At 36.9% G+C, this 23,879-nt stretch overlaps 1 protein-coding gene across 10 annotated transcripts in view; it reads right to left on the bottom strand.

Moving 5' to 3' along the window:
- Positions 1 to 23,879, bottom strand: part of RAPGEF2 (Rap guanine nucleotide exchange factor 2) — a 193,435-nt gene that overhangs the window by 23,987 nt on the left and 145,569 nt on the right. For all 10 annotated transcript variants that reach the window (XM_075029115.1, XM_075029144.1, XM_075029134.1 and 7 more), the window contains 9 exons: positions 15,171 to 15,348; positions 13,252 to 13,388; positions 12,531 to 12,689; positions 10,682 to 10,834; positions 10,152 to 10,316; positions 7,071 to 7,178; positions 6,775 to 6,978; positions 6,558 to 6,666; positions 4,095 to 4,341 (listed from right to left, as the gene is read on the bottom strand). In XM_075029115.1, the coding sequence (XP_074885216.1) occupies positions 4,095 to 4,341; positions 6,558 to 6,666; positions 6,775 to 6,978; positions 7,071 to 7,178; positions 10,152 to 10,316; positions 10,682 to 10,834; positions 12,531 to 12,689; positions 13,252 to 13,388; positions 15,171 to 15,348 (1,460 nt within the window). The remainder of the gene's footprint in view (positions 1 to 4,094; positions 4,342 to 6,557; positions 6,667 to 6,774; positions 6,979 to 7,070; positions 7,179 to 10,151; positions 10,317 to 10,681; positions 10,835 to 12,530; positions 12,690 to 13,251; positions 13,389 to 15,170; positions 15,349 to 23,879) is intronic.

Below are 23,879 nucleotides of genomic sequence, written 5' to 3' on the forward strand. Positions count from 1 at the left end.
TGCTGTCCCCTCAGTGCTGTTTCAGAAGACCTGAATTTCACAGACATTTCACCCCATCACAGATAGGATTTGCAACTGTACTTCAGGACGTATTGTAGCCATACAATCTAAGGTCTTTCAACAGACGGGATCATTGAGATCTACATTTTTCTACCCTGTATCACCTTCTCTGAGTTCCTCTTCACTGAACGTGACTGAACTGATGCCAGCTAACTTGGAAGGCTAAGGTAAGCATCCACACTTGGGCGCTATCAGTATCCCCTCCAAAGTGCCTGACAGTTCTAAATAAAGTATTCTGTGACAATGGTGAAAGATTTTGCCTGTTAAATTGTGAAAGGCAGGATCCCAATGGAGGTCAGTAGTGCAAGATGGATCAGAGACAGAGCTATCATATTATAGTAGGCATTAATTTGCTTATTGCTTTTGAGTTCATAATCAGCAAGTGAAGCAGAACTGCTACAGGACATAGAGCTAGAGCTAGCCATTGAACTTTTCTATAAATATATAGATGCAAATCCTTCATAAAATACTCTGAGGGTGTAAAATGTTGAACAGCAGCCATTATAAAAAGTGAAAATAATGAAAAATTTAGCTAGTACAGGCAAAGCCTTTTAAAAAGCCAAGTACATCTAAATCTGTATCCACACATGGAAATAAAGCATAAACTAGAACTTAGATTTCATTGCAAACTGCTACAACTCTAAAAAGTCAAGCTACTAAATTAAATGATGAAACACAAATGACCATTTGTACCCTAATTTTGGGCACTTAAGCTTTTGTCTACTGTTCTATCCATCCTCAGAAAACCTAAACAGAAGTAATTAAGGGCCTGATAATTATCCCTGTTGAGCTGTTACAGCACAAGCATCCTTTTGTGCTTACCAATGAATTACTTTACCCAGTACACTCTTGTACAACTTCTTTAAGTGCTATGAATTGAACAGTACTCTGGGAAGCTAGGACAGTATCTCTGGACATTTAAGACACAATTTTACTTACATGGACACAGCAACTGCTTTTTAGAAGGCAATGTAACTTGAAAAAGGTTGGAGGGGTATCTCTGTATGATGTGTTTGGGTTTTCTCATTGTTTTGTTTTTAAAAAACAAGATAACTCTATATTACCAAAATATTTTACAAAGGGTAAACTCCAAGCCATGAAAGTGACAGAAACACTCAAGTCCACTGAAAAAAAAGTTTCTTGGATTCTCTCTCAATCAGAATTTAAGCTGAATCTGAACATCTGTATTTTCGTACTTCCAAATAAAGCACAAAATACTGTGACAAGCAACGATGATCAACTCAGCACACAACACTTTCATGCTAAGCCACAAATAAGCAAGTAAATCTTTCACTAAAACTAAAAGCGTTCCCAGTAATCGGTGTCTCGTCTTTCAAGTAGGAACCACTTCACACACAAAAAAAAACCCAAGGAAACAAAAAAAACCCCCGAAGCCCCCGAACCTCAAAATGCTTTCTGCTGGTTCTAAACAACTATATAGTATATTTCATAAATGTGCCAACACCAATATTTTCTCTAAATTCAAACCAAATGAAGACAATGTGACCCTCCCCCTTATATTAATAGTTTCACTTGCATTATGTATTCCTTTTGCCGTTCGTCAGTGTTATATAATCTTATACCTATCCTGTGCGTCATGACAGAAGCAGCTTCAGTAAAGTGGATCAACTGACAAATGTTAGGTTTTTTGTTTTTGTTTTTAAAAAGGTAATGTTTCTAAAATTATTCTCAATTCTAAGTATTTGTATACTAAATTGGAAAGTATTTACCTTACACTCAATTTACTATATTTTTAAAACTTAAATCAGAATCTGAGTGAGTTCTAACTTAGGCAAACAAGAAATGAACCCCAGAAATTTCAGATACAAATAGCAACACTAGAAAACTCCAGGTCCCATGAAAATCAACTGCCCCTGCTGTTAGGTAATTTTTTTTTTTTTATGCTGGTGACAGGAGATTGTGGTTTTAAAGGAAAGACATTTTTTATTGCTTTCTGTATGCATTTGCCATGCAGGGAGATAGCATTAACTAAAAAATAACTTTCCTGCTGGATGACAAACAGGGTAGAAGGCATAATGGAATGGTAGAGCTGCCTGAATGTTTCTTCCTTCAAAATACAGTATACTGTGCATCCCACTGCAGGGCTGCAAGTAGAAAGGAGAGAGAGGGACTGCTTCCTTGTCTGAGATGCTGCATTATGGACCAGGCAGAACTTTGCTAGAGATGGAGGTAGGGGTTGTGTTTAATCCTTATTTGGAGCAACTGAGCCTACAGACCACAAAAGCACTCTAGATTAGAAGAGTAAAGCAAGCAAAGAGCTCAAGTGGAGGCTGTAGCACACTTCAAGAGATGCCTCATAGCCAGTGGAGAGAAGGAGATTTCCCAGTAGATACAGAGGAAATGGTGCTGTTTGCTCAGTTCGGGAAGTTACTTGACATTATTGGACTGAAAAGCAAGACTGAAGGAAGGCCTTATCTCCTGCTCAAACTGATTCATCTTTGATACTGATTTAATGTCTCACGAAGCTGACAAGCTCGCTCTAACAGTGACCTCATTCTAGTTAAAGATTGATTTTATCTGGATACATTATGGAGGATACATTCATGTTCAAAAACAAGGTGGACAGTTTCTACTTTAATGAGTAAATAAACTTTTCATCCCTCTTGATTTTTGCTATTTAAAAACACGTGAGAATAGCTCAAGTCCCTTAATATATGCAATACCATTAATTATTAGGAAGAACGAGATAGAAGTTTCTACACTATAGGGGGAAAAAAAGCACAAACAGTTACATCTACAGCTACACATCTCTATGCAGAAACCGTGCAGACACAAACAACTGAATGTCAACAGGCTTTGCAGACAAATTGCTATATATAACACATGAAGTAAAGCAAGGAAAATAGGTCAAGTATACTGTTTTTCTGAGTCTTACCCGAAAAGGTCCCTGCACAGAGAAAGTGCAAAAATGAAAGGAATCAAAGAAAAAAAAGAAAACCAACAAGAATGTTCACAGCTTTTGCATGGAATTATGGTGACCAATGCAAAAAATCACTTCTAACAGTATGTATGGCTCATCAGAGGAACAAATGTACAAGACCAGTGAAATAAAAGACAAACAACATAAAAAGAGGATTTACAGATTCTCCTCTACTGAAATGTATCTGCATCAATTGAAGAAATATCCATTATTTGGATATAATAATTTATATTAATTTAACCTTTACATTATTAACATTCTATTTTAAATGTTTCAGAACAATATTCATTTAGTAGGGAATACCTAACAGTAGTTAAACAAAGTTTGTTTGTTTTTTTTTAAAGTAATAGCAGGAAAAAAATCCTAGATTTTCAGCACAAGTGTCTTTTTCATGAATTTACATAGAATAGATCTCTTCCTCAGTGGGAAACAGAAAAGAAAAATGTAAGAGAAAACACTGACTACACATCAACTACCCTCTACAATTCATTTTTCCCACCGATGCCAACTGTCTTGGCCAAGAACCCAATTCCCATAAAATTATATAAAACTCATTCTTCTATTGTTTCTGACAATCCTTATGAGAACTCTATTTCTAAAATGTGTTCATAGAATAAAAGATATCAGATACCATATTTAGCTTTCATTAAAAAAAATAGTCAATTCATCAAAGATCCCAAATTAAAATTTTAACCTCAGTATCCCTTATGGCAGTATGCAGAAATTCTTATAGACCACTGGAATGTGGATAAATTGAAATCATCAAACCTGCTTGCAGAGTTATTCTGAAATTAATTGCCTGGGATGCTTCCAGTTAACAGTCCTCTTAAAAGAAAACAGTAAGTGACACAAAAAAGTATTTGTGCCATCACGTTATCTATAAGAAGTAAAATATGTCCATATTGGTGTCAGGAACTGCATTGTTAGTAGTCTATGATCATTCAAATATTCAGACTAGTATTTTATAGTATATTTTTTCAGATATAAGCATGGTTTGCATTAATAAATAGAAAAAGTGTCATGACAAATTATAAGTATCATGAGAAATATTAAAATTTAACACGAAATATTTAAGACAACATAAAAAACTCACTTGTACGGTTTCTGAGGCAGAATACTGATTCGAGTCTTGTCAAGTATCTTCTTTAATTTATTTCTTCCCCCAACTGTGTTGGCTTTACTTTTCTTATTTACTTTTTCTAATCCTATTACCTGCTCCACATCAACAGCAAGGTCTGGGATGGAATAACGACTCGCCTTTTTAATATCACCAATTTTAGGCAGGTGGGGAGCACCATTTCTTTTTTCCTCTGACAACCGTGTTAAGAGTTCTTTAAAAACTGCACAAAACAGGAAAAGGGAGGAAAGAACAAGAACAAAAATGTAAAAGAAAGCTCTGTGCACCAGACCAGTTTAATATTAAGCATTACAAAAAAACTGATTAGGACATTCTGTCAATTCAAGCCTTAAATGAATTTAGATCTAAGAGTTCAAAAAATTTTTAAATTTGAAAAGAGACATTCATATTCTGTAATATGAATCAGAAAATCAGTAAATTGGCCCAGCTCAGAACAGAAACACTAGATGACCACTTGGTTGCACAGATGGTGTCAACAGAAGGACTTTGACTTTTCAACCTACTTCTGCAGAGTAGTAGCATGCATAAAAAGAGCACACTAGACAAAAATGACATAGCAAAACTAACAACTGGGAAAGAAGGTTTTAAACAGGTAGCCAGCAACAAAAGCTCTCAGATGGACAAGAAATTATTAGCAACAGGATCAAAAAAATCAGAAATCAGAGGGGAAACTGAAAAAAAGTCATAAGGAAAATATAAGAAAGTATGAGACTACTGAGACACCTTGGGTGTTTGACAGGGCTGTTGCATCCATCTGCCAGATATACAAAAAACCTCTCAGACTCCCTCAGCTCTCTAGCAAAGAGTCATCTCTGGGGCAGAAAAAACCCGATGAATTTGTGAATTAGTTCTTCTGCTGCAACTTTTAGCTTCACAAAAATGTTGATATATTTAAATAAATCAAACAAAACTGATCTTGAGATAAAGTCATATATCCTGAATGTGAGAGGAAGTCTCCATATATAAATGGAAAAATCATCTGATGAGTTGATTTGTAATAATAAATGAAAACTGATAATTAAAACCAAGAAATTTTAGAAAAGGAAGGAACAGGGGCAACCAGCTAAGGATGAGTATTAGGGGCTAGGTTTTACTATTATGTATTAATGTTGTCCTTAATATTCACCCTTATCCCCAGAGGTACACAACAAATCACCAAGAGACTTCAAAACCTTCAAATTAGAGACACAAAGAAAAGTGGAGAGTAATCCAAGCTCATAACTGTACTGTCAAAAAAGAGCTGGGGCCTGCACAGACAAATTAGATACAGGTAAGAAGATGCTGTTAAAAAAAGGAAAACTCTCCTTTTGGGATTTGTTGATAAGGAATACTGCATGCAATACACAGAAAGTAACTGTTCTGAGACTCTACTGTGATGCAATTTCAGTATTTGCAGTGGAGCAACAAGATTAAAAACTTAGAAGAACATGACTTCTGAAGAAATTAAGAAATTGGGTTTAATCTTAAACATACTAAAGCAACACAGGAGATACAAAAACCTAGTGTATGAAGGATGGTTACACAGAACTTACACATAAAGAAACAAGCACATACTGCTAAACAAGCATATACAGATATATTAAGAAATACTCTACTTATTAGAAACATTGAAATATTAGAATCTTTACTGCAAAGCAAAAAAAATCCCCAGGAAATAGATTTGACAAATGACTTTTGGAGATAACCTAAACATACTTAATCATCAGTTAGTGCAGTGACATCCTGTGGTTATACTCTGCCCTAGTTATTTGTGATGAAGAATCTGATCCAGGAAGAGATACGTGGGGAACACATCACTAGTTTATATAAATAATCCAAGTATCCAGTGGTAAAAAAAATCAAACAAAATCCACAAACTATTAATTACTTGTGATGCTAACTGAGGTCCTGAGCTTCTTAAAGACTCCTTTATGACTGCTTTAGTACTTGTTGGAGGGAGAAATGAAGAGAATGGATTCGGCGGGTAGCGAGACTGTTTTCATCTAGCTGGCAAGAAAGTTTTTATTAACCTTGTTGCACTCATTGTAGGCATGGACTGAAAAACGATGAGCAAATTTAGCAGACAGATTAAAATCACTGATCAACTGAAATTCCAAAAAAAAGCTTCTTTCCTGAGAAAGGACTAAATGTTACATGTACAAACACTTTTCATAAGTTTGAGCTAAATGGTCACAATAGTTCCTCTTAATTCAGAAACATACACTTATGAGAGTGAAGTCACTTCATTTAAGACCCTGTTCAGAAAATTTTCTCTGCAATTATGAGCTAAGGTATTTTAGGACCTGCAAGCTTCCTTTTTCTATTCTCCCCAGTACAGAGGTGTTTCAAACAAAACTATTTTAAACTATTAAAAAAAAAAATTTCAGACTCCATATAAATTAGAACAGAAATTAGAACACAAAGTGCACACAAACTTACCAAATAAATTTGTTTTCACAGTGATAGACAGATGAGTGTTATTTCTAAGGATTTCCATGGCTTTTGACAGCTGAATGTTTTCAAAATTTTGACCATTCACTTCCAGTATCTAAAAATACCAACAGGTAGTGTTATTTTTATTTAGCAAAGAGAAAGGAAACAAAACAAAAACAAAAAAAAGCTGGGGGGTTGTGGAATTCATTTTAAAATTACATACCTGGTCTCCACGTTTCAAGCCTGCTTCTGCGGCTTTGCTACCAAAATCTACACTGTCAACAAAGATTCCAAATCCCTTTTCTGACCCTCCCAGCAAGATAAAAGGCAAAGGGGCTTCTCGAGATGGCTTTGTTAAGGTTATCAATCTTCGTTTAGCTTTAGCAGCACAAGCAATATTTAACAGCCTCAAATGTCCACCCATTTTCTAGAAGAGAAAAAGCGTAATGAGTTATATATAACAACAGCCTGGCTACTCCCTGCCATCCTAAATTGCCAGGAAAAAATGCTCACTCTTACCTCCCTCTCCAAATTGTTCTCAAATTCTTCCAAAAATCGAGTCATAGCAGGATCTCCTTCAAAATCATTGAAGTGATTGTTCACCCACAACAATACTACCCGTGTAACCTGAAAATTAATCAATAATATAAGTATTTTCCAGGAACACCCAGAACATCACTAGTAAGTCCTTTAAAAATACTGCTCCTTAAAGACCCTGTTTATTTCCACTGGAATCCTAAATATTCTATCTGTACACCCAAACCTAACTTTACTAATATGCATTTACCAGGAGGTTAGAATGAATTAAGTATTAAAAATGCTTTCACTTGTATAAGCAATTGTATGTTGTATTTATTGAAGAATACTCTGAGTTAGAAAATTAACACTGGCTGTGTCAAATTCAATTGAGTAGGGAATAGAGCACACAGGTACAAGGCAATGAGTTAGATCCATTTCTGACTTAAAACAACAATTTCCTGTTCATGTACATTTCCAAATCTGCTTAATTCTTCAAGCACATGATCATAAAGCTTCTGATACTGCTTTATACTGGTTCTTGAATCTCACAAATCTTTAGATAAGCCATCATTAACTTAATTAGGCATTTACCTGTGTAAAAGAGCTATTGTATGTTTAGAGAGGCAGGAAAAAGGAACTATTGTGAGAAGCAGGAAAGGTTTTAACAGTGAATACATGCACTACCCCTCTCTTCTCTCTACCTCTACTCCCCCCAAACAACTATGATTATCAAGTTCAGAAGGATCTTAGCTGGTATTTTACAATTTGTTAGGAAAAAAACTAAAGGAATACTATCAATTAATATTACTGAAGGTAAAGCCACAAAATAAGAGCTGCATGTTTTAAAACTATATGCTTCCACTATAAAATTTTATCTTAGTATGTGATTTGACCTAGAGCATCAGCAGCTCTTGTCCTGACAAAATAAAAGAGGTTTGATGTCTGGAATTAATATAGACTCATGCTATTTTAAAAAAGCTCCTGAATCCAAAACAGTTGTGCCACTCAAAGTTATCTCTGAAAATACAGCTGCATTTCCTCTGTTATGTTAGGAAAGTAAGTTAGTAGGGGAAAACCTCTAAACATTTAAAAAAACCTAGAGCTTAAGAACAAAATCTCATACAAATTTTAATCAGTTAAATCTAACCCCTGTCTGTTCTTTGCATCTGCACAAAATCTAAATCTCTGCAGCTGTTTTTGCTAAAGGTCTGACACCAGGCACCCAAAACCAAACCCTGCCACCCTCATGAACAGTTTCCAAGTAGTCTGCCTTTTACCCCAGAAAAGCAAGTGAATTCCGAAGAATTGCCAAAATTAATGACCAAACTAATAAAGTATTTCAGAAGTCCTTCCTTCAGAAGATTTTTAACAGGAGGCAACTGTACAGCACTACATGCTGCAGCTCCCAGCCACAGGGATATAGCTAGGGGTAGCATTTCTGACATATATGAGATTTTTCCACCCTGAAATTGAAGATTAACTTCCTTTCTGTTAAACTTCTGTGGTGTTTTTCATTAATGTGGATGACATTGGAAGATCCAGTCAACATCTTGTTAAATTTAGGCTAATTGCAGATTTTTAAAACTGGCTGGGAAGTTGCAAGCCGTACCATGTAATATATTTTAAATCACTGCAGTGATAGCTTCAGTATCAATGCTGCTTTCAAAATTGGGACTTACTAAAGTACACCCAAATGACACTGCACTGGAAAGGGTTGAATGGTGACTTCCAAAGGAATGCCATTATTTGTATCACAACCAGGAACAGCATTAAAAGAGGATTAAAGCTGTAAAATCAAGTACCCTGCTGCTGGGCAAAATCATCAGTAAGGTTGGATCTCAAATGTCCCAGTCTGATTACTACTGAGTACTAATCATCCTCAGGAAGTTTTACTCACCCTTTTCCCTCTCCTCACTGCCTATCAGCCCCTAATATAAAACAGCCAAAATCTTCCCAATTCCTTGTTCCTCACTTGCTTATCTCCACTTGTCCCAAGCTGTTCTCCTGACTCTTGCCTTTCTGTCAGGGCTACTGGATGTCAGAAGGGGTTGTTACTGAGATGGCAGAACAAAGAATTGCTCTGTTTTCAGATGTGATACCAGCCACTGTGCTGGCTCATGCTTTTACAGAGGCTGAGGGGATTATCCATTGTAGGACAGGAAAAGTAAGTTTAAAGATGAACTCCAATATTATAGCTCAGAAGCTGTAACAAGCCTATGCTAAACAATATTAGCTGCAAAGCCTATCTTCTCTGACAAATGTAAGATCGTTCCTCCAAGGCACAGATATATGCTAGCATTTCTAGAAGAAATACCCAGATTTAAATAGAAGTTGAAAACTGAATTTCTCTTTAATCTTGTTGATATAATTCCCTTGGTTTCAAATTTAAAAAAAAATCTGGAAATTTTTTGTAGTTTTTTTACATATGAGAGAGTTGTATACAAGTGAAAATAAAGCATTACAGTGTGAAGCACTGTATAGCCTAAATAGACAGTGTGCCAAAGTGGGATATGCAGGGTCTTATTCTTCCATCATGGCAGTTTTGTTTAGGCAAGAGGATGTTTGATTGCTTTCTTGTGTTTGGGTTGGTTTTTGTTTTAATACTGTGTAAGGCTGAACAGATTCTTAACAACAGCTATATTTTCTAGTCTCTTTTTTATATAAAAACAAATTATCACAAAATATTTGCCAAGTTGTGTTAACTAGTATTATGCATGGAAAACACAGAACTTGGTTATACACTCAGATTTCAAGACACAATAGAATTCTATTGAATTATATGAAAAAAACCCCCACTGATTATTGGGAAAAAGCTTTCCTTATACTTGCAAGTAACTAAGTTATGTTGTAAAAACACAGCAAGGTAAAACATGGCTAATTTACCTTTCCTGAGCACATTAATACTTAAATATAATAAAGAAAAAAAATTTCTTAGTGTTATCCATATATTCTGCCATTAAAATATGTCACCAGCTATTTGTGTCTTAGTCAGTTTAGTCATTCTTTCTAAAACATACATTATTTTTAATAGCTTATATTACAATGCAAATGGTAACAGGTATGTAAATGAGGGATTTTAACCTTATCCCTGAGGCTGGGGTCATTGAACCACTCCAACAACTTCTTGCCCACTTCCATCGGGCTGGAAAGAAAGGTCCGGTATGTCAACAGGAAGTCCTCTATAAATGTTGGGTCTACCACAGAGTGCTCTTCCACCAAATGCATTGTTAACCTTTCAGCTGTTCCCTATTAAAAAAAATAATCTTAGTTATTAAACCAGATTCTCAATAAATGCAAATTTGTTTTCTCGTAACTTACTGAAGATGCTCTACACAAGAAAGAATACTGGCATCTATTGACTGATGAGCTAAGCAAAATTAACAGCTTAACCATTGTGATAAGCAATGTAAAAAATATATGCAATTAATTTCTGCAGAAATCACCTAGTTATCAATGTGCATAATTATAAAGAGAAAAACTAGAAATATTAACTGTATTTTTAAATATATATTTTTATAATATACATCTCAACTAACCCTGGACCTAACTTGACAAGTTAAAAAGTTTATAGAACACGGACTTTTGCCAGACATGCCCTCTTTTGCTTTTACCTTGATGACAATGTGACCTTTTCTTGTTCCAGTGCGATCAAGCTCCCTGTGCTCCTTCACCATCACAATCTCCCCTTCCTCTTCTACCTTCTGCATGTTCTTTTCTACTTGATTGAGGATGCGGCAATAATCTTGCTGGGCTATACAAACAAACTGGAAAGAATCATTGCGCACCAGTATTAAAAGGTAAAATCTTCAGAAAAGCGTTTAGACTTAAGATGCAAGTACTCTATTAACAGAGAAGATAAAGTAATTTCCCAACCTGCAATGAGCTAAATTTGTTTTTCCAGCAGTTCAGCTGTAGTAAGCAGATGAATACACAAGCACAGTACTTCCACTACAACCTTGCAGTTAGAGGAGGCCAAGATTCCTTAGAGCAAAATGATTTAGCATTATTAGCCATTTTTTTTTAGCTGCTCTGATATCCCCTCTACTGGAGATGAAGCTCACTATTCTAGTAGCTGGTATTTTTTCTCCCATGCAAGCTTTTGCATGGTATTTAGAAGGGTTAAGAGATTGAAGGGAAAACCTAGCTTTTATTTTTTGTGCCTATTACTACTGTAAATAATTTTAATTTTTCATAGCTATTATTAATAAAGTCAATCATTAAGAAAACTAACATTTATTCAATTACATGAGTGCAGGCATACAGAAACAAATTACTTCTGGATTAAAGCATACAGCAGGAAGAATATTTTCTACAGTCATCTGCTCAACCAAGAATAAGTGCAAGAAAAAATATCTGAAGAATATCCCTAGCACCTACAGTATGCAAATATAATTACGACCACCCACTACAACTTAGAAAAAGAAAATACTGTACACACTATGAATTGCCTTCTGTAACTTGTTACAAGTTTTATACCTTTGTCTCTTTTGGGGGACAAGATTAAACTGTCTTCATATATGAACTTGGGTATTTAACTGAAAGGAAATAACAGTGTTTCTTCTAACTGAAAGGTTGTTAAATCGTGGACATACTTAGGACAAAGGCACGAGATTCACAGAGATAGTATTTTCTCCTGCATTCTTTAAAATTCATTTACATACTTTTTCTATTTCCAGCAGCTAGTAGTAGCTGAAACAGAAGTCCCACAGTTTGGATTTGTTGCAAAACATTATCCTAACACAATACCATTTATGCACTTTTTGGAAGTTAGAAGGGCAAACTAAACCAGGTGACTCCATTTACACCCATTTCAAAGGGCATCTACTGGAAGCTAATTAGCCATCAGGACCAAGCAAAATGCTTAATTCACCCAGGGCTTGGCTGTTATCTTCTGGATGGGAATAAGCAAATAGCAACCATATATCCAGATTAGGCTAGTACGGTTACTCTATGAGAACCATTGCTTACATCTGACTGCTTGTGTTATAGCAAACATCAAGGCATTTTCCTTGATAGGCCAGGTTAGCCGAAACTAGAAGATTTTCCACTCAAACCATGGGAGAGAGAGCTTGTATTACTTTAAGATTCAGTAGCTGAGTCGAGTAAGGAAGAATGGCTGTTACCTGTAGAAGTAAGACAGCCTGTAAAGGCTAATGGACCTCAAGATCCTACTAAGGGAAAGTTTGAAGCAATGGATGTATGCAACAGGCTACCAGGCCTCAAGTTCTGGGGAAAGCCTGTAGATAAACCTCTTCATCTAAAATGATTCCTATCCAGATGAAGAGAATTCAATTTCCCAGACTGTGGGTATGCAGAAACCATTATTTCCCAACTACTGTACAGGGTTACACACTGGAGATTTTACATATATTCAGTTTTAAGTAAAACCATGCCTGGCTATCGAGTTGCATTACACCTATATGTATGTGATTTTGCATGTATTACAGTCCGACACTCTACCTGGCAGTCATCCACTTTGGTTCTCATCACTCCTTTCATATACTCCTTTTCCATGGTAGGGGAAACACCAAAACTGTTCCCCATGCAGAGTATCTCTGTTCTTCCATCAGGGTACGTCACCTCCACAGAGCCATTCAAAATGACTGACCAGGAATCCAGCTACAAATCAAATGTTGCAGTATACATGAAGACTGAATCACTTAACACTGTAATATCATACTATATAGGTACAATCCTTACTATTCTTCCAAAGGAAAAGTTATTTTTAGCACCTGTTAAAAATAACTATAAGTTAGTTTACTTTAACTGTGCAGCTACTTCCAGCTCAAGAAAACCAGAATCCTATGTTTAACTTTAATGTTAAGAGTTTATGTAAGAATGTAAAAAAAAAATAATAAAAAATTAAAACAAACAAACAAACAAAAAAGGTGGTTTTAAAGCACCACTTAAACACCAAAATGAACTCCCCAAATCAGCTCCAATAGGCAGGAAGTATTTTGTACATTACAAAGAGTATTTTCTTTTGCTTTCATTGCATAAGAAACGTTCTGCAAGTACTTAAGCAAAAGCTTTCAAACTATTGCAGAACGAAAGGAGGCATAATTCACCTGCTCAATGTTATTTTTTCTTTTTTAATTTTTAAGCAACAAAAAAGGACCTTAACCCTGTGGAATCTGGGATGTCTGGTATAATAGGAGAGTCCAAAGTAACTTCTACTGACCTCTTCCCCATCGTTCAGTACAATAGTTCCTGCTCTCTCCACAACTGCAAACACCATTACAGCACAGAGCTCCCTCCTCACTGACATTGTCATGTTGGCGAAAGCAGGCAATTGATGCATGAATTCCAGTAGTTGTTCTGAAGGAGAAAAAGCCCACTGAGTCGTGCATGTCAAAACAACAAAGCACAGTAAAGACAGTTCTTCAGCAAGATGCCTGAGGCTACTTAAGCTAAAATGCTGCACAATCGTTTCTGTATACTAATAAATCATGTACAGTGGCCTGTTGTAATTACTGGGTATTTCGTAGACATAGACTGGCTGGTCATATCATCAATAGAAGCCCTGCAAAGTAAAAGTCAGCATAATGGAAGAACTGTAATGTAACTGAGAGCTCTGAATACAACCAATGATATTTGTAATGCTCCAGTCAGTATTACTCCCTTAAGACTATGATAGGCCTATAGAAAACACAGCAAGACTTTAAGAAGGGAAATTTCACAAAAATGAGAAAGTTCATTGGTAAAGCCATCCCTTCCTAGGCTAAACTTCACAGTAAATTGTACTTGGTCATCATCTGGCACATTCACAAAGCTCCCCTTGGATGGACCAGACAGGATTACTGCCTTAAAGGTGACTACTGCTGCTCTGTCTTCTACACGGACTGGAGTTGCTCTTGTACTCAACAGTGAACTTCTCCCATATTTTCACTTTTTACATTGTTCATAACTACAGAACTCAATTTTTCTTAGTAGTCCAGCTGAGGCATTATATTCTGTAAGTGCTAGACATTTTTGCATTCAGTTTGATCTAAAAACCTACTGAAAGTAGTCAGTAGGACCCCATCTTTTTCCTAAATTTTTATTTACTCAGAATCACTGAATGGTTCAAGGTTGGAAAGGACCTTTGGAAGTCATCTGATCAAACCCACCTACTCAAGCAGGGCCACACACAGCCAATTGCCCAGGACTGTGTCCAGATGGTTTCTGAGTATCTCCAAGGAGGGAGACCTCTCTACCACCTCTCTGGGCAACCTGTGCAGTGCTCTGTCGCAGTAAAAAAAAAGTGTTTCCTGGTGGTCAGACAGAGCCTCCTGTGTTTAAGTTTGTGCCCATTACCTCTGGTCCTCTCACTGGGCACCAGTGAGAAGACCCTGGCTCTGTCTTCTTTACACCTTTCCTCCAGGTATTTGTACACATTGATGAGATCCCCCTGAGCCTTCTCTTCTCCAGGCTGAACAGTCCCAGCTCTCTTAGACCTTCATCATATAAAAGATGCTCCAGTCCCTTAAGCATCTGATAATCAACCTTAAACATCATTTAGTCATACTTTGATAAAAGAAAAAAAATTAAAACTCAGTTAGTGAAACAAATTAGATTAGAAATTGTAAGAATTTGAGTTCTAGTTCTGTTTTGCTTTCGATGCATTAACCTGTACGTTAACATAGCAAATTAGTTTGATTGGATGCACATTTACATAAAGGTCTTAACAGCTCCAATGTTTAACACAAATGTATATCTTTGGTTAAGACCAGACACAATGTCACAACTTACAATTAAAAAATTTAATGTGATAAGCATCCAGTGTTGACATTGACGATTTTGCCAAGGTTCTGTCTGTAATGACAGTACACAATGATGTTTGCCTCATAAACCAGTTCTGATATCAATTAGAAGTTGAAACTTGAGATACAAAGGGCCAGAAACTAATAGTTTTCACCCATATTATGTGTTTTCCTCCTCTTCTGTGGTTGTACTCGTTCACTGGCTGAATTTATGGCATTTATGAATCACCTTACAGAATAAACACTGAACTTACCAACTACAAAAGCCAATGATGAAAATAAAACCTCAAGTTCAAAAAGGAATATACTTTTGATGGAGAACAAGTTTGACAGTATTTTACTACATTGCAATACTTACCAATGTCATCATCTGTTCTGTCTATTGGATCTTTCTCCAAGCAGTCTCTAACAATATCCCTACTCATCAAAGGATCTGATGCCCTTTCAATGTCTTCTTCATCATCATCATCCTCAGAATCCACTGCTGTCTCTGGCAACCCACTAAGATCCATATCACCAGCCTCACTTTCTGTAGCCTAAATTCATGTATCAACAATTAAAAAAAACCCCAAACAAACAAAAAGAAAACATTCAAATGTGTTCTTCACTGCTACAGTTTTCTAGTCAAATGTACACAAATGAATTCTACCACCTAACAGATGAATCATAAATTCACTCTATTTTTTATATTGCTTTTTTATTTACATATCTTTTTGAAACAACTAACACTTAATCAACCCAAACCCACTGTTTAAACAGGGCTTTTAACACTCGTTTCAATCAGCCACACAAACAGGATTCAATAAACATTATTTAATCAGTAGGTCTGGGGGGAATTGAAGGCAGCTGTATTTCAAGGAACAACTTCTTGGAATATTAGCTAAACATAATTTTTTTAAATGAACAGTTCATTTAAAACAGTTTCTGTTCCTGTCCCAACTTTACATTTTCAGACACTTAGAAATACAGTGTAATTTTAAGTAGACAGTTTTGGGAAATAAGTACAGCACCAAAACACTACAGGAATTTAGCTATCTCCCAGTAACCTAGGACTATATTTTTCTTTTACAATTCCAGTTCAACATAGTTAATATGGCTTTCATTTGCTGATAAAATGTATAAGAATTTACAAATGCAGAAAAAATGCGAAGTCACTGCTTAAACACCACAGATGGACTACACAGAATATCTGCCAAACATAACCTCCTTTAAACTGTATTAAAATGAAGGAGAACATAGTCCATATATAGCCTGAGGTCATTAGCATAGCACCTAAAGGTAAATACATTTTAATGATTCAGTTTTAAGCCCAAACACTTAATAAATCCCACAAACATTTGTCTGTCACAGCTGATAAAGCTTCTTTTTCTCAGAACCTGATTTACTACCATGGCAGCAGCCAAGGCTCAGCTACGACAATTTTTAAGGAAATGCAAGCTTCTAACGAGCAAGTTTTAAGCCATGGCTTGAGAAATCAAGTTTCACACCCCTTACAGGGATGGTTTGTTTCTGAGACTCTGGAAACACACAGTGCATTCAAGTCTACTTTAAAAATACTACATGGGGCAAAACGCAGCTACTAAAGCCTGTTTTATTGATCTGCCTCTCACACTGGTTAAAAAAAGAAACACCCCAAACTAGGTCAACCCTCCAAACACAGAGAAGGTAAGACAAATTACATTGGTATTTTCATAGAATCATCTTCCCTATTTGTGCCTCACTAGCTGTGGCTGACATCTGTTACTTTAATGCCATTATACACAGCCACCTTACGAATGGTAGCATATGGCTGGAGACAGATCAGGGCAGCTAGTGACATTCTTAAATGCTTCTGTCCTATAATACAACACAAGCTTTGTAACAGGGTCTTGTTAATATAAGAAGCAGAACAGCAACTACACAGTATCCAAATTATTCTCACTTTGTGTTTGGGTTTTTTTGGGGGGGGTTGGGGGTGGGGGTGGGGTTCTTTTTAAGAAAAAATTCTGAGTATTTCTTAAGCAGGGTAAAGAAGGATGGTATACAGGCATGCAAACAAATCACAAAACTGATAGCACTGATAGTATTTTCATTAGCAGTCTTACTGTGCTTGACATGCATGTTCTCTATGATATATTTGAAACAGTTGCTCTAACTAGTCTTACAAAATAGCCTTCATCAAAAGTGACTGGTGGAAAAATTAGTGACGATGAGTCAGTAGACACACAGCTTATGACACCAATCTGTCAGAATCAGAAGTCTCCAACAGTGACAATGCCAGTGACAGTAGGACTGACTAATTCACGAGTCAATTTTGCAGACCTTCCCATTACTAATAAGCACCCCTCCTACCTGCCTAGAATAAGCTCTCAAAAATGTGTAAGATGAATGCAGAACTAAATTTAGTCACACAATGCTAACATACATGAGAAAATTAGCCATAATCTACAAAACTGATTATTAAAAGACAAGTTGATTGTCTTAAAACAATAAACTAAAAACAGAAGTCAAAGCTCTATTATCAAAAGTTAATGCTGTTTTAAAAAAATTCTCACACAAATTAAATGCAATTATGTATTCAGAATATACTTTAAAAATTACAACTGAAGGTTACAACTATTTCCTGAAGATGATCGCTTTTTACAGAGCTAATTAAATCTTTCTGACAACTGAAATCATTGGTAGAAATCTGAATGTTAAAGCAACTATTTCTAACTTACTAGTTATCCAAAAATATAAACCACTGCAACAAAGCTCAGAATTGAATGCAACATTCCACAGAGTAACAAGAAAATTTATTAATTTAACTTTAACCTTTAAAAATAAACTGTATCTTTGGAGAAAAAAAAAAAAACCAAAAACAAAAAAAAACCCTTTTCTCCAAGCAATTTTCTGAAAAAGTTATGATTATGCAAAAGTTAGCAAAGGATGCAATATGCATTCACAGTAGTAAAGAATCAAACAATTCATCCCCCAGGGACTACTTCTGAGTTTATACATGCAAAAAGTTTTGCATGAATTTTGTTACATTATTAAGAATAATTGGATCTGTCTTCATATTAAAAGCACACACCAATTTATCTACAAAACATCACAAATAGCTTCTTTAGGCTTCGTAGCATCAAGTATGATGTTAAGCACTCACAGTTCTCTTGCTGACACATTAAACTTCAACTTCGAATACTTTTGTACCCCTCACATGTTAGAAAAATCAAGCATGTTCACACAGGAACCCTTAGTTATGAAGCAACAGCCATGCATTTGTGTAAGACTGAAGGGAAAACCTCGATTAGCTCCTTTGAGGACAGAGGTTTCCTTATAAACCTCAGGATGAGAAAATCCAGAACACAAGAAGAATACCTGACAGAATTTGTACTACAGTCAATCATGAGGCTTAGAGCTTCCCAAGGCATTTAATCAAGGATGAAGAACACCTTGGAAATCAGTGCTTTCACAAATGCATTTTGTCCTTTGTTTCTTGGGTAACAAGAGAAATTAGCTTCACTTAAATAAATCTAAAGAGACTGCACGTAAGAAAAATGCTGCTTGCTGCTTGGAGTACAAAACAATGTCACTCTAAAGTCTGAATACCAGTTGCAATGAAAATTTTCTTCACAGTTGGAAAGATGGCATGAAAAATTTGCTGAAGTTTCAAAGGAATCACATGACAGCCTAATATTTTATTGGTCACATCACCAACAAGAAAGTCAGAAGACTTAAGACAGACATTTTCAAGCTGGAGTTGAAGAGTTATTTCACATATGGTACCTAAGGTGACCTGCCTAACTTTAAGCAGTGTCTTATTAAGGCTAGTATTGTAGTAATACAAAAGTGTTTGTTCCAACTGCTAAGGATCTCCAAGACCACAGTCACTTCTAGATTTGAGTAATAACGGCTAATTAAACAAATACCATGAAATAACTAGGAAAAGATGGAAAGTAAAGGAGCTTTCTGTAAGTTTTCTCAGTTAGCCTTTGGCTCCTTGACTGATGGTAGGAGGGGGGAAAAAAAAAAAAAAAACAACAAAAATCTATCATTCCCTTAGGTCAAAGTGGGCAGACTGGGGAAATGGAAGACCCTGTTAGTCCCTTTAGACTGGTATGAGAGGAAACTGATTAAGCCTAACTTTACTAGTCTTTCATTTTTTGAAGGCATCATGAACACCGACATAATGAGAGAGGTGGTAAGACTACATGAACAGCTAAAGAAGGTGACCTCCTTTACTGCCTCATTTCCTTCTCCAACCAATTTTTGGGTATCTGTTGAGAAAATGATCAGAAGAGGCCAAGGAGGATGTTGGCTTATCCAACAGATCTGTACATTTACAGTCAAGTAACTGTCCCTCCTGTGTTATAACTGTTTCATCACGCATGCCTGCCTGCATACACACACCAGCCTTACTATGGGAAAGAAATGGGAGGACATGGAGAACTGCTTACAAGATGACTGGCTCTGTTTTAGGTTGCCTTCATAGTTTTCTTTTCTACACTGGTTTGCAGAAAAAGCTGATCTTAACATAAAGAGAAAAAACTAGAAAACCCTTAAAATTAGCCTTATTAACTACTGATTTCTTAGTATCTTAAACAGAGTATTTTAGCCTAGACTTTTGTTTATTTTTATTTGTTTTGGGTTTGTGTGGCAGGGTTTTGGTAGCAGGGAAGGGGCCGCTGGGGTGGCTCCTGTGAGAAACTGCTAGAAGCTTCCCCGGCTCCCAGTCGGACCCACCTCTGGCCCAGGCCGAGCCCATCAGCGACGGTGGTAGCGCCTCTGGGAGAACAGGTTTAGGAAGGGGAACCTGCAGTGAGTAGGGGGATTGGAATGTGAGAGGAACCCCTCTGCAGACACCGAGGTCAGTGAGGAAGGAGGGGAGGAGGAGCGGGGGAGGAGGGGATGCCCCTGCAGCCCATGGTGAGACGGCAGGCTGTGTCCCCCCAGCCCGTGGAGGGGAGCGGGGGAGCAGATGCCCACCTGCAGCCCGGGGAGAGAGGAGCCCACGCTGGAGCAGGGGGATGCCCCCCAAGATGGCCGTGACTCCGTGGGAAAGCCCATGCTGGAGCAGTTTGTGACTGAAGGACTGCAGCCCGTGGAAAGGACCCACGCTGGAGCAGTTCATGAAGGACTGCAGCCTGTGGGAAGGACCCATGCCGGAGAAGTTCTGTGGAGAACTGTCTCCCGTGGGAGGGACCCCACGCTAGAGCAGAGGAAGAGTGAGGAGTCCTCCCCCTGAGGAGGAAGGAGCAGCAGACACAAGGTGTGATGAACTGACCCCAACCCCCATTCTCCATCCCCCTGCACCGCTGGGGAGGAGGAGGGAGAGAGAAACAGGAGTGGGGTTGAGCCAGGAAGGTGGGATGGGTGGGGTGAAGGTGTTTTAAGATTTGGGTTTACTTCCCATTATCGTTGTTTTGATTTGATTTGTAGTAAATTAAATTGATCTTGTTTTTCCCCAAGTTGAGTCTGTTTTTTGCCTGTGACCATAACTGGTGAGTGATCCCTCCCTGCCCTTGTCTTGACCCACGAGCTTTTCTTTGTTTTCTCCTCCTCATTCCACCAGGGCAGGGGAGAAGTGGGCAAGCAGTTTCGTGGTGCCAGGGCTTAAACCATGACATTATTTTAACCACTTTCTTTAGGAAAGATTAAGAAAAAATTGCGTCATTTTGAGTAATAAATCCCCTTTATGACTAATGTCATCAGCTAAATTGACAATCCAAAATGTCCAAACATGCAAGAGAAAAACACTGGGGGGGGGGGGGGGGGGGGGGGGGGAATCATAGAAGACACTTTTTGCGCAAACCAGAAATATGTTCATTGCCTGGTGCAGTCCTTCAAGTCCATGAAGGTAACAAAGAAAGCAGCCAAGCTCGGCTCAAAAAAAACATCCCCACCTCATTTTTCAATCATTGTAGTTTAAGGGCTAAAAAATAAACTAAAAAATGAAGTGAAAAATGTTTATTAGTGAAAACATTCATTTTTTACTTCATAATTTATAAGCCAATACTGATACAGAACACCAAGAACTCTGGCACTACACCTCTTGTGAAATCACTTGCAGAAGTTCCATTAGGCTTGAAAGATTTTCTCCTGTCATTATATAGGTACATTGGATCCAGCTTTTCACAGAGAGAAAACATGGCTGGGGTTTTGTTTTACATTAGCTTTCAACTGGGCAAAAATTTACAATATTAATAAATTGCTATGAAATTCAAACCATGTAATTATACTATGTTTGTTAAAAAATTATCATATATATATCAATTATAACTATTACATGCATACAACTCATACATAAATCTAAGGTAGTGAAATTATTTTTTCATACTCTACTAACATGAGTGCGAATGGCCATGAAATATCTTAAAACTCCTTCAGTCTGAGATTTTTACTGCTGTCTCTCTTCATAGTTATTCTTTCATTATCTACTACAAATTTACAGCACAGCAGCTCACATCTGTCACAGGCGACAGTCTGAGCACTATTCCTCCCTGGAGATGGAAAAATGTAATAATCCAGACAAAGCACACCAGGAACAGCATCGTCCTCTATTGCCAACTAATTGCCACTTTCTCAAAATGGAGCAACATTTGCTGAGACCACAGGCATACAGAACAAGGACTCTGAAAGCTACCCCTAGGCTATAAATTGCAGAACAGATTAGAGGACCTGAACTCACCAGGAGTGCTGAGGTACTGCAGAGGACTTAGCCGAAGCTGGGGGAGAGTTCAGTAGGACCTAGCTTACTTGACCGTTTCAGATGTCCTTGCATTAATCAGAGCCCTGCACTGCAGAGGGTGATATAGTCAGAAAGACTGACTTAATCTTAAGGTAAAACCTCTTTATTTTGCAGACAACAACGTAGGGGCAGGCTGCATGGACTCTCTGGTTTGAGAGAGAGAAAGGTTTGGGCGCTCTCAGGAAGACTTTCTGGAAAGTGGACCTTTCTTCTATGAGTTACCGTATCAGACTCGTGAGAAAACAAAGTTGACATCTTGAAAATTTCCAAGCAATACACACATCCTGGGAGGGTCTCAGAAAGGATGTTCCCGGTTTCCTGTACCGCCAGCAGTATCTGGGCAGACACCAGAGGGCACGTAGGGCCGGCAGGAAGCCACCGGGCTGAGGACAGGATAAGGCAAAGAAAGGCTGGCAAAGGAAAGAGCTGAGCCAACACAACAACGCCTTCCCAAAACAGGGAGGGAGAATACCAGGCGTTCATGGGCTTAAATCTCCTCGCTCTCAAACCAGGATCATCATCTGGTAATATATATGACAGGCGTAGGAAGCATTTAGGAGCATATATGAACAGGTATATGCTTCCATATAGCAAGCATTAACTAAGCATGAGAAGCAAGAGCGAGCAGTCATACATGAGAAGCAGCAGTGAATGATTTGCTTTGCCAAGTCAATACAAGCCAGAAGCAAAGTATTGTTCTTGGCAAATACAAGCCGGCACACAATCTATTAACATTCAGCATCCCCTTCCTCTCCAGTCACACTACAGAGTTAGTCACTTTATGAACTTATTTCCTAAATTAAAAGTAACAACATTTAAGGACCTTACTAATTGGCATCCGAAATATTTTTGAGACTTGGGTGGGGTAAACACAAAGGATTATGTATTTTATTTTGGTAAGTACTTCGTATCCTAAAAGAAGTTCTTTCATGTACATTTGACAAATAAATTTAGTTACAGCATTAATATTTAAAAGGAAATATTCTCAGCTCAAAGCTGAAAGCATCTGAAGATTCAGCTTCATGATTTATTCAAAAAAAATCTTAAAAGGCCATGAACGTATTTTCACTGCAAACAGCTGCTCTTAAGGCTACAGAACTAAAACTTACTAGGATGCAAAATATGACCTATCATTACCTCAGATTTCAACAGTAAGGATCTAATTAATAGCATAATTTAAGAAAAGAAAACATTTATTTCATTTATCAATTGCAAGATAATATGGCAATCTTTTGAAATCATTACTTTATACTTCGCCATCATGAACAGAAGTCCACCCTACTGAACAGAAAAAAAGCCATCATATACAGAACATAAGAATCAGAGGAACAATGATATTGAGCTTTGCCTAAGACCTATTAAATTTGAAGTAAAAAACCAAATATGTAGATGACTTGGTTATGGTTTACTGTTTTCGAATAAAAACTTGGGAGAGAATTAAAAGGCAAACACTTGAGAGAGAATGACTGATCCAATCTCTTGGTTTCAAAAAGTATTTCTGTTTATGTAATCCTTGACTTGACCCCAGAGAATTCAAATTACAGCCATTTTATTTTGTTGTGGGGGTTTTTTGGCAGTACTTTAACCTAATTGGACATTGCTACATTACATTCCTTTATGACTGAAATTGAGGTCAGAAATTAATGATTTACCACAATATGAGAAATCATTAAGTCAAACAATACTTGCTACCATTAAATTAAATTCAAGAATTTAAGAACCTTATCAATTTCCACACCTGAACTTATCAATTTATTTTCTTAATAAATATTTCTTCAAGTATGTATATTAACACAAAAACATGGGGTTACATCCCATAACACATGCTCATATTTCTCAAGGTTGATATGGACATAGGTTATCTTAACAATTAGTTTGACATTGTACAATTACACAGTTCTCAATACATCTGTGCCAAAACATCTTTAAATGAGTTATTAATTGTAGATTAATTGAAGAAACCAGATAATATTTCTTAAGATCACCAAGAATAGATTTTTTAAATTAAATTGAAAATAATATTTTAAAATTAAATGTTCTCCATGTAAATACTTCAGAAAACCATTAACTCTCTCTGAAAACCAACCATTCTGTTGATTCCATTATTGCAAACAAAACTTATCACAGGAGTCATACACTAGGTTGGTGACTACATAAAGAAGTATTTCTCTGTAGTTTCTGTACAGTTGTTTGGTTTTGTTTAATTTCCCAGAAATTCAGTGATTGTTTTCACAGTTATGAAAGTTTTGCTGAAAATCTCTTCAAAAATTTACTTCCAACTTATCTAGAGAGTAACTGTATGACTGTAACTACATGCCACCTACAACTGTGTCTCTAGAGGTACTTGTTATTTTTATA

Source organism: Buteo buteo, chromosome 1, assembly GCF_964188355.1.
Source record: "Buteo buteo chromosome 1, bButBut1.hap1.1, whole genome shotgun sequence".
NCBI classification, from domain to species: Eukaryota; Metazoa; Chordata; class Aves; order Accipitriformes; family Accipitridae; genus Buteo; species Buteo buteo.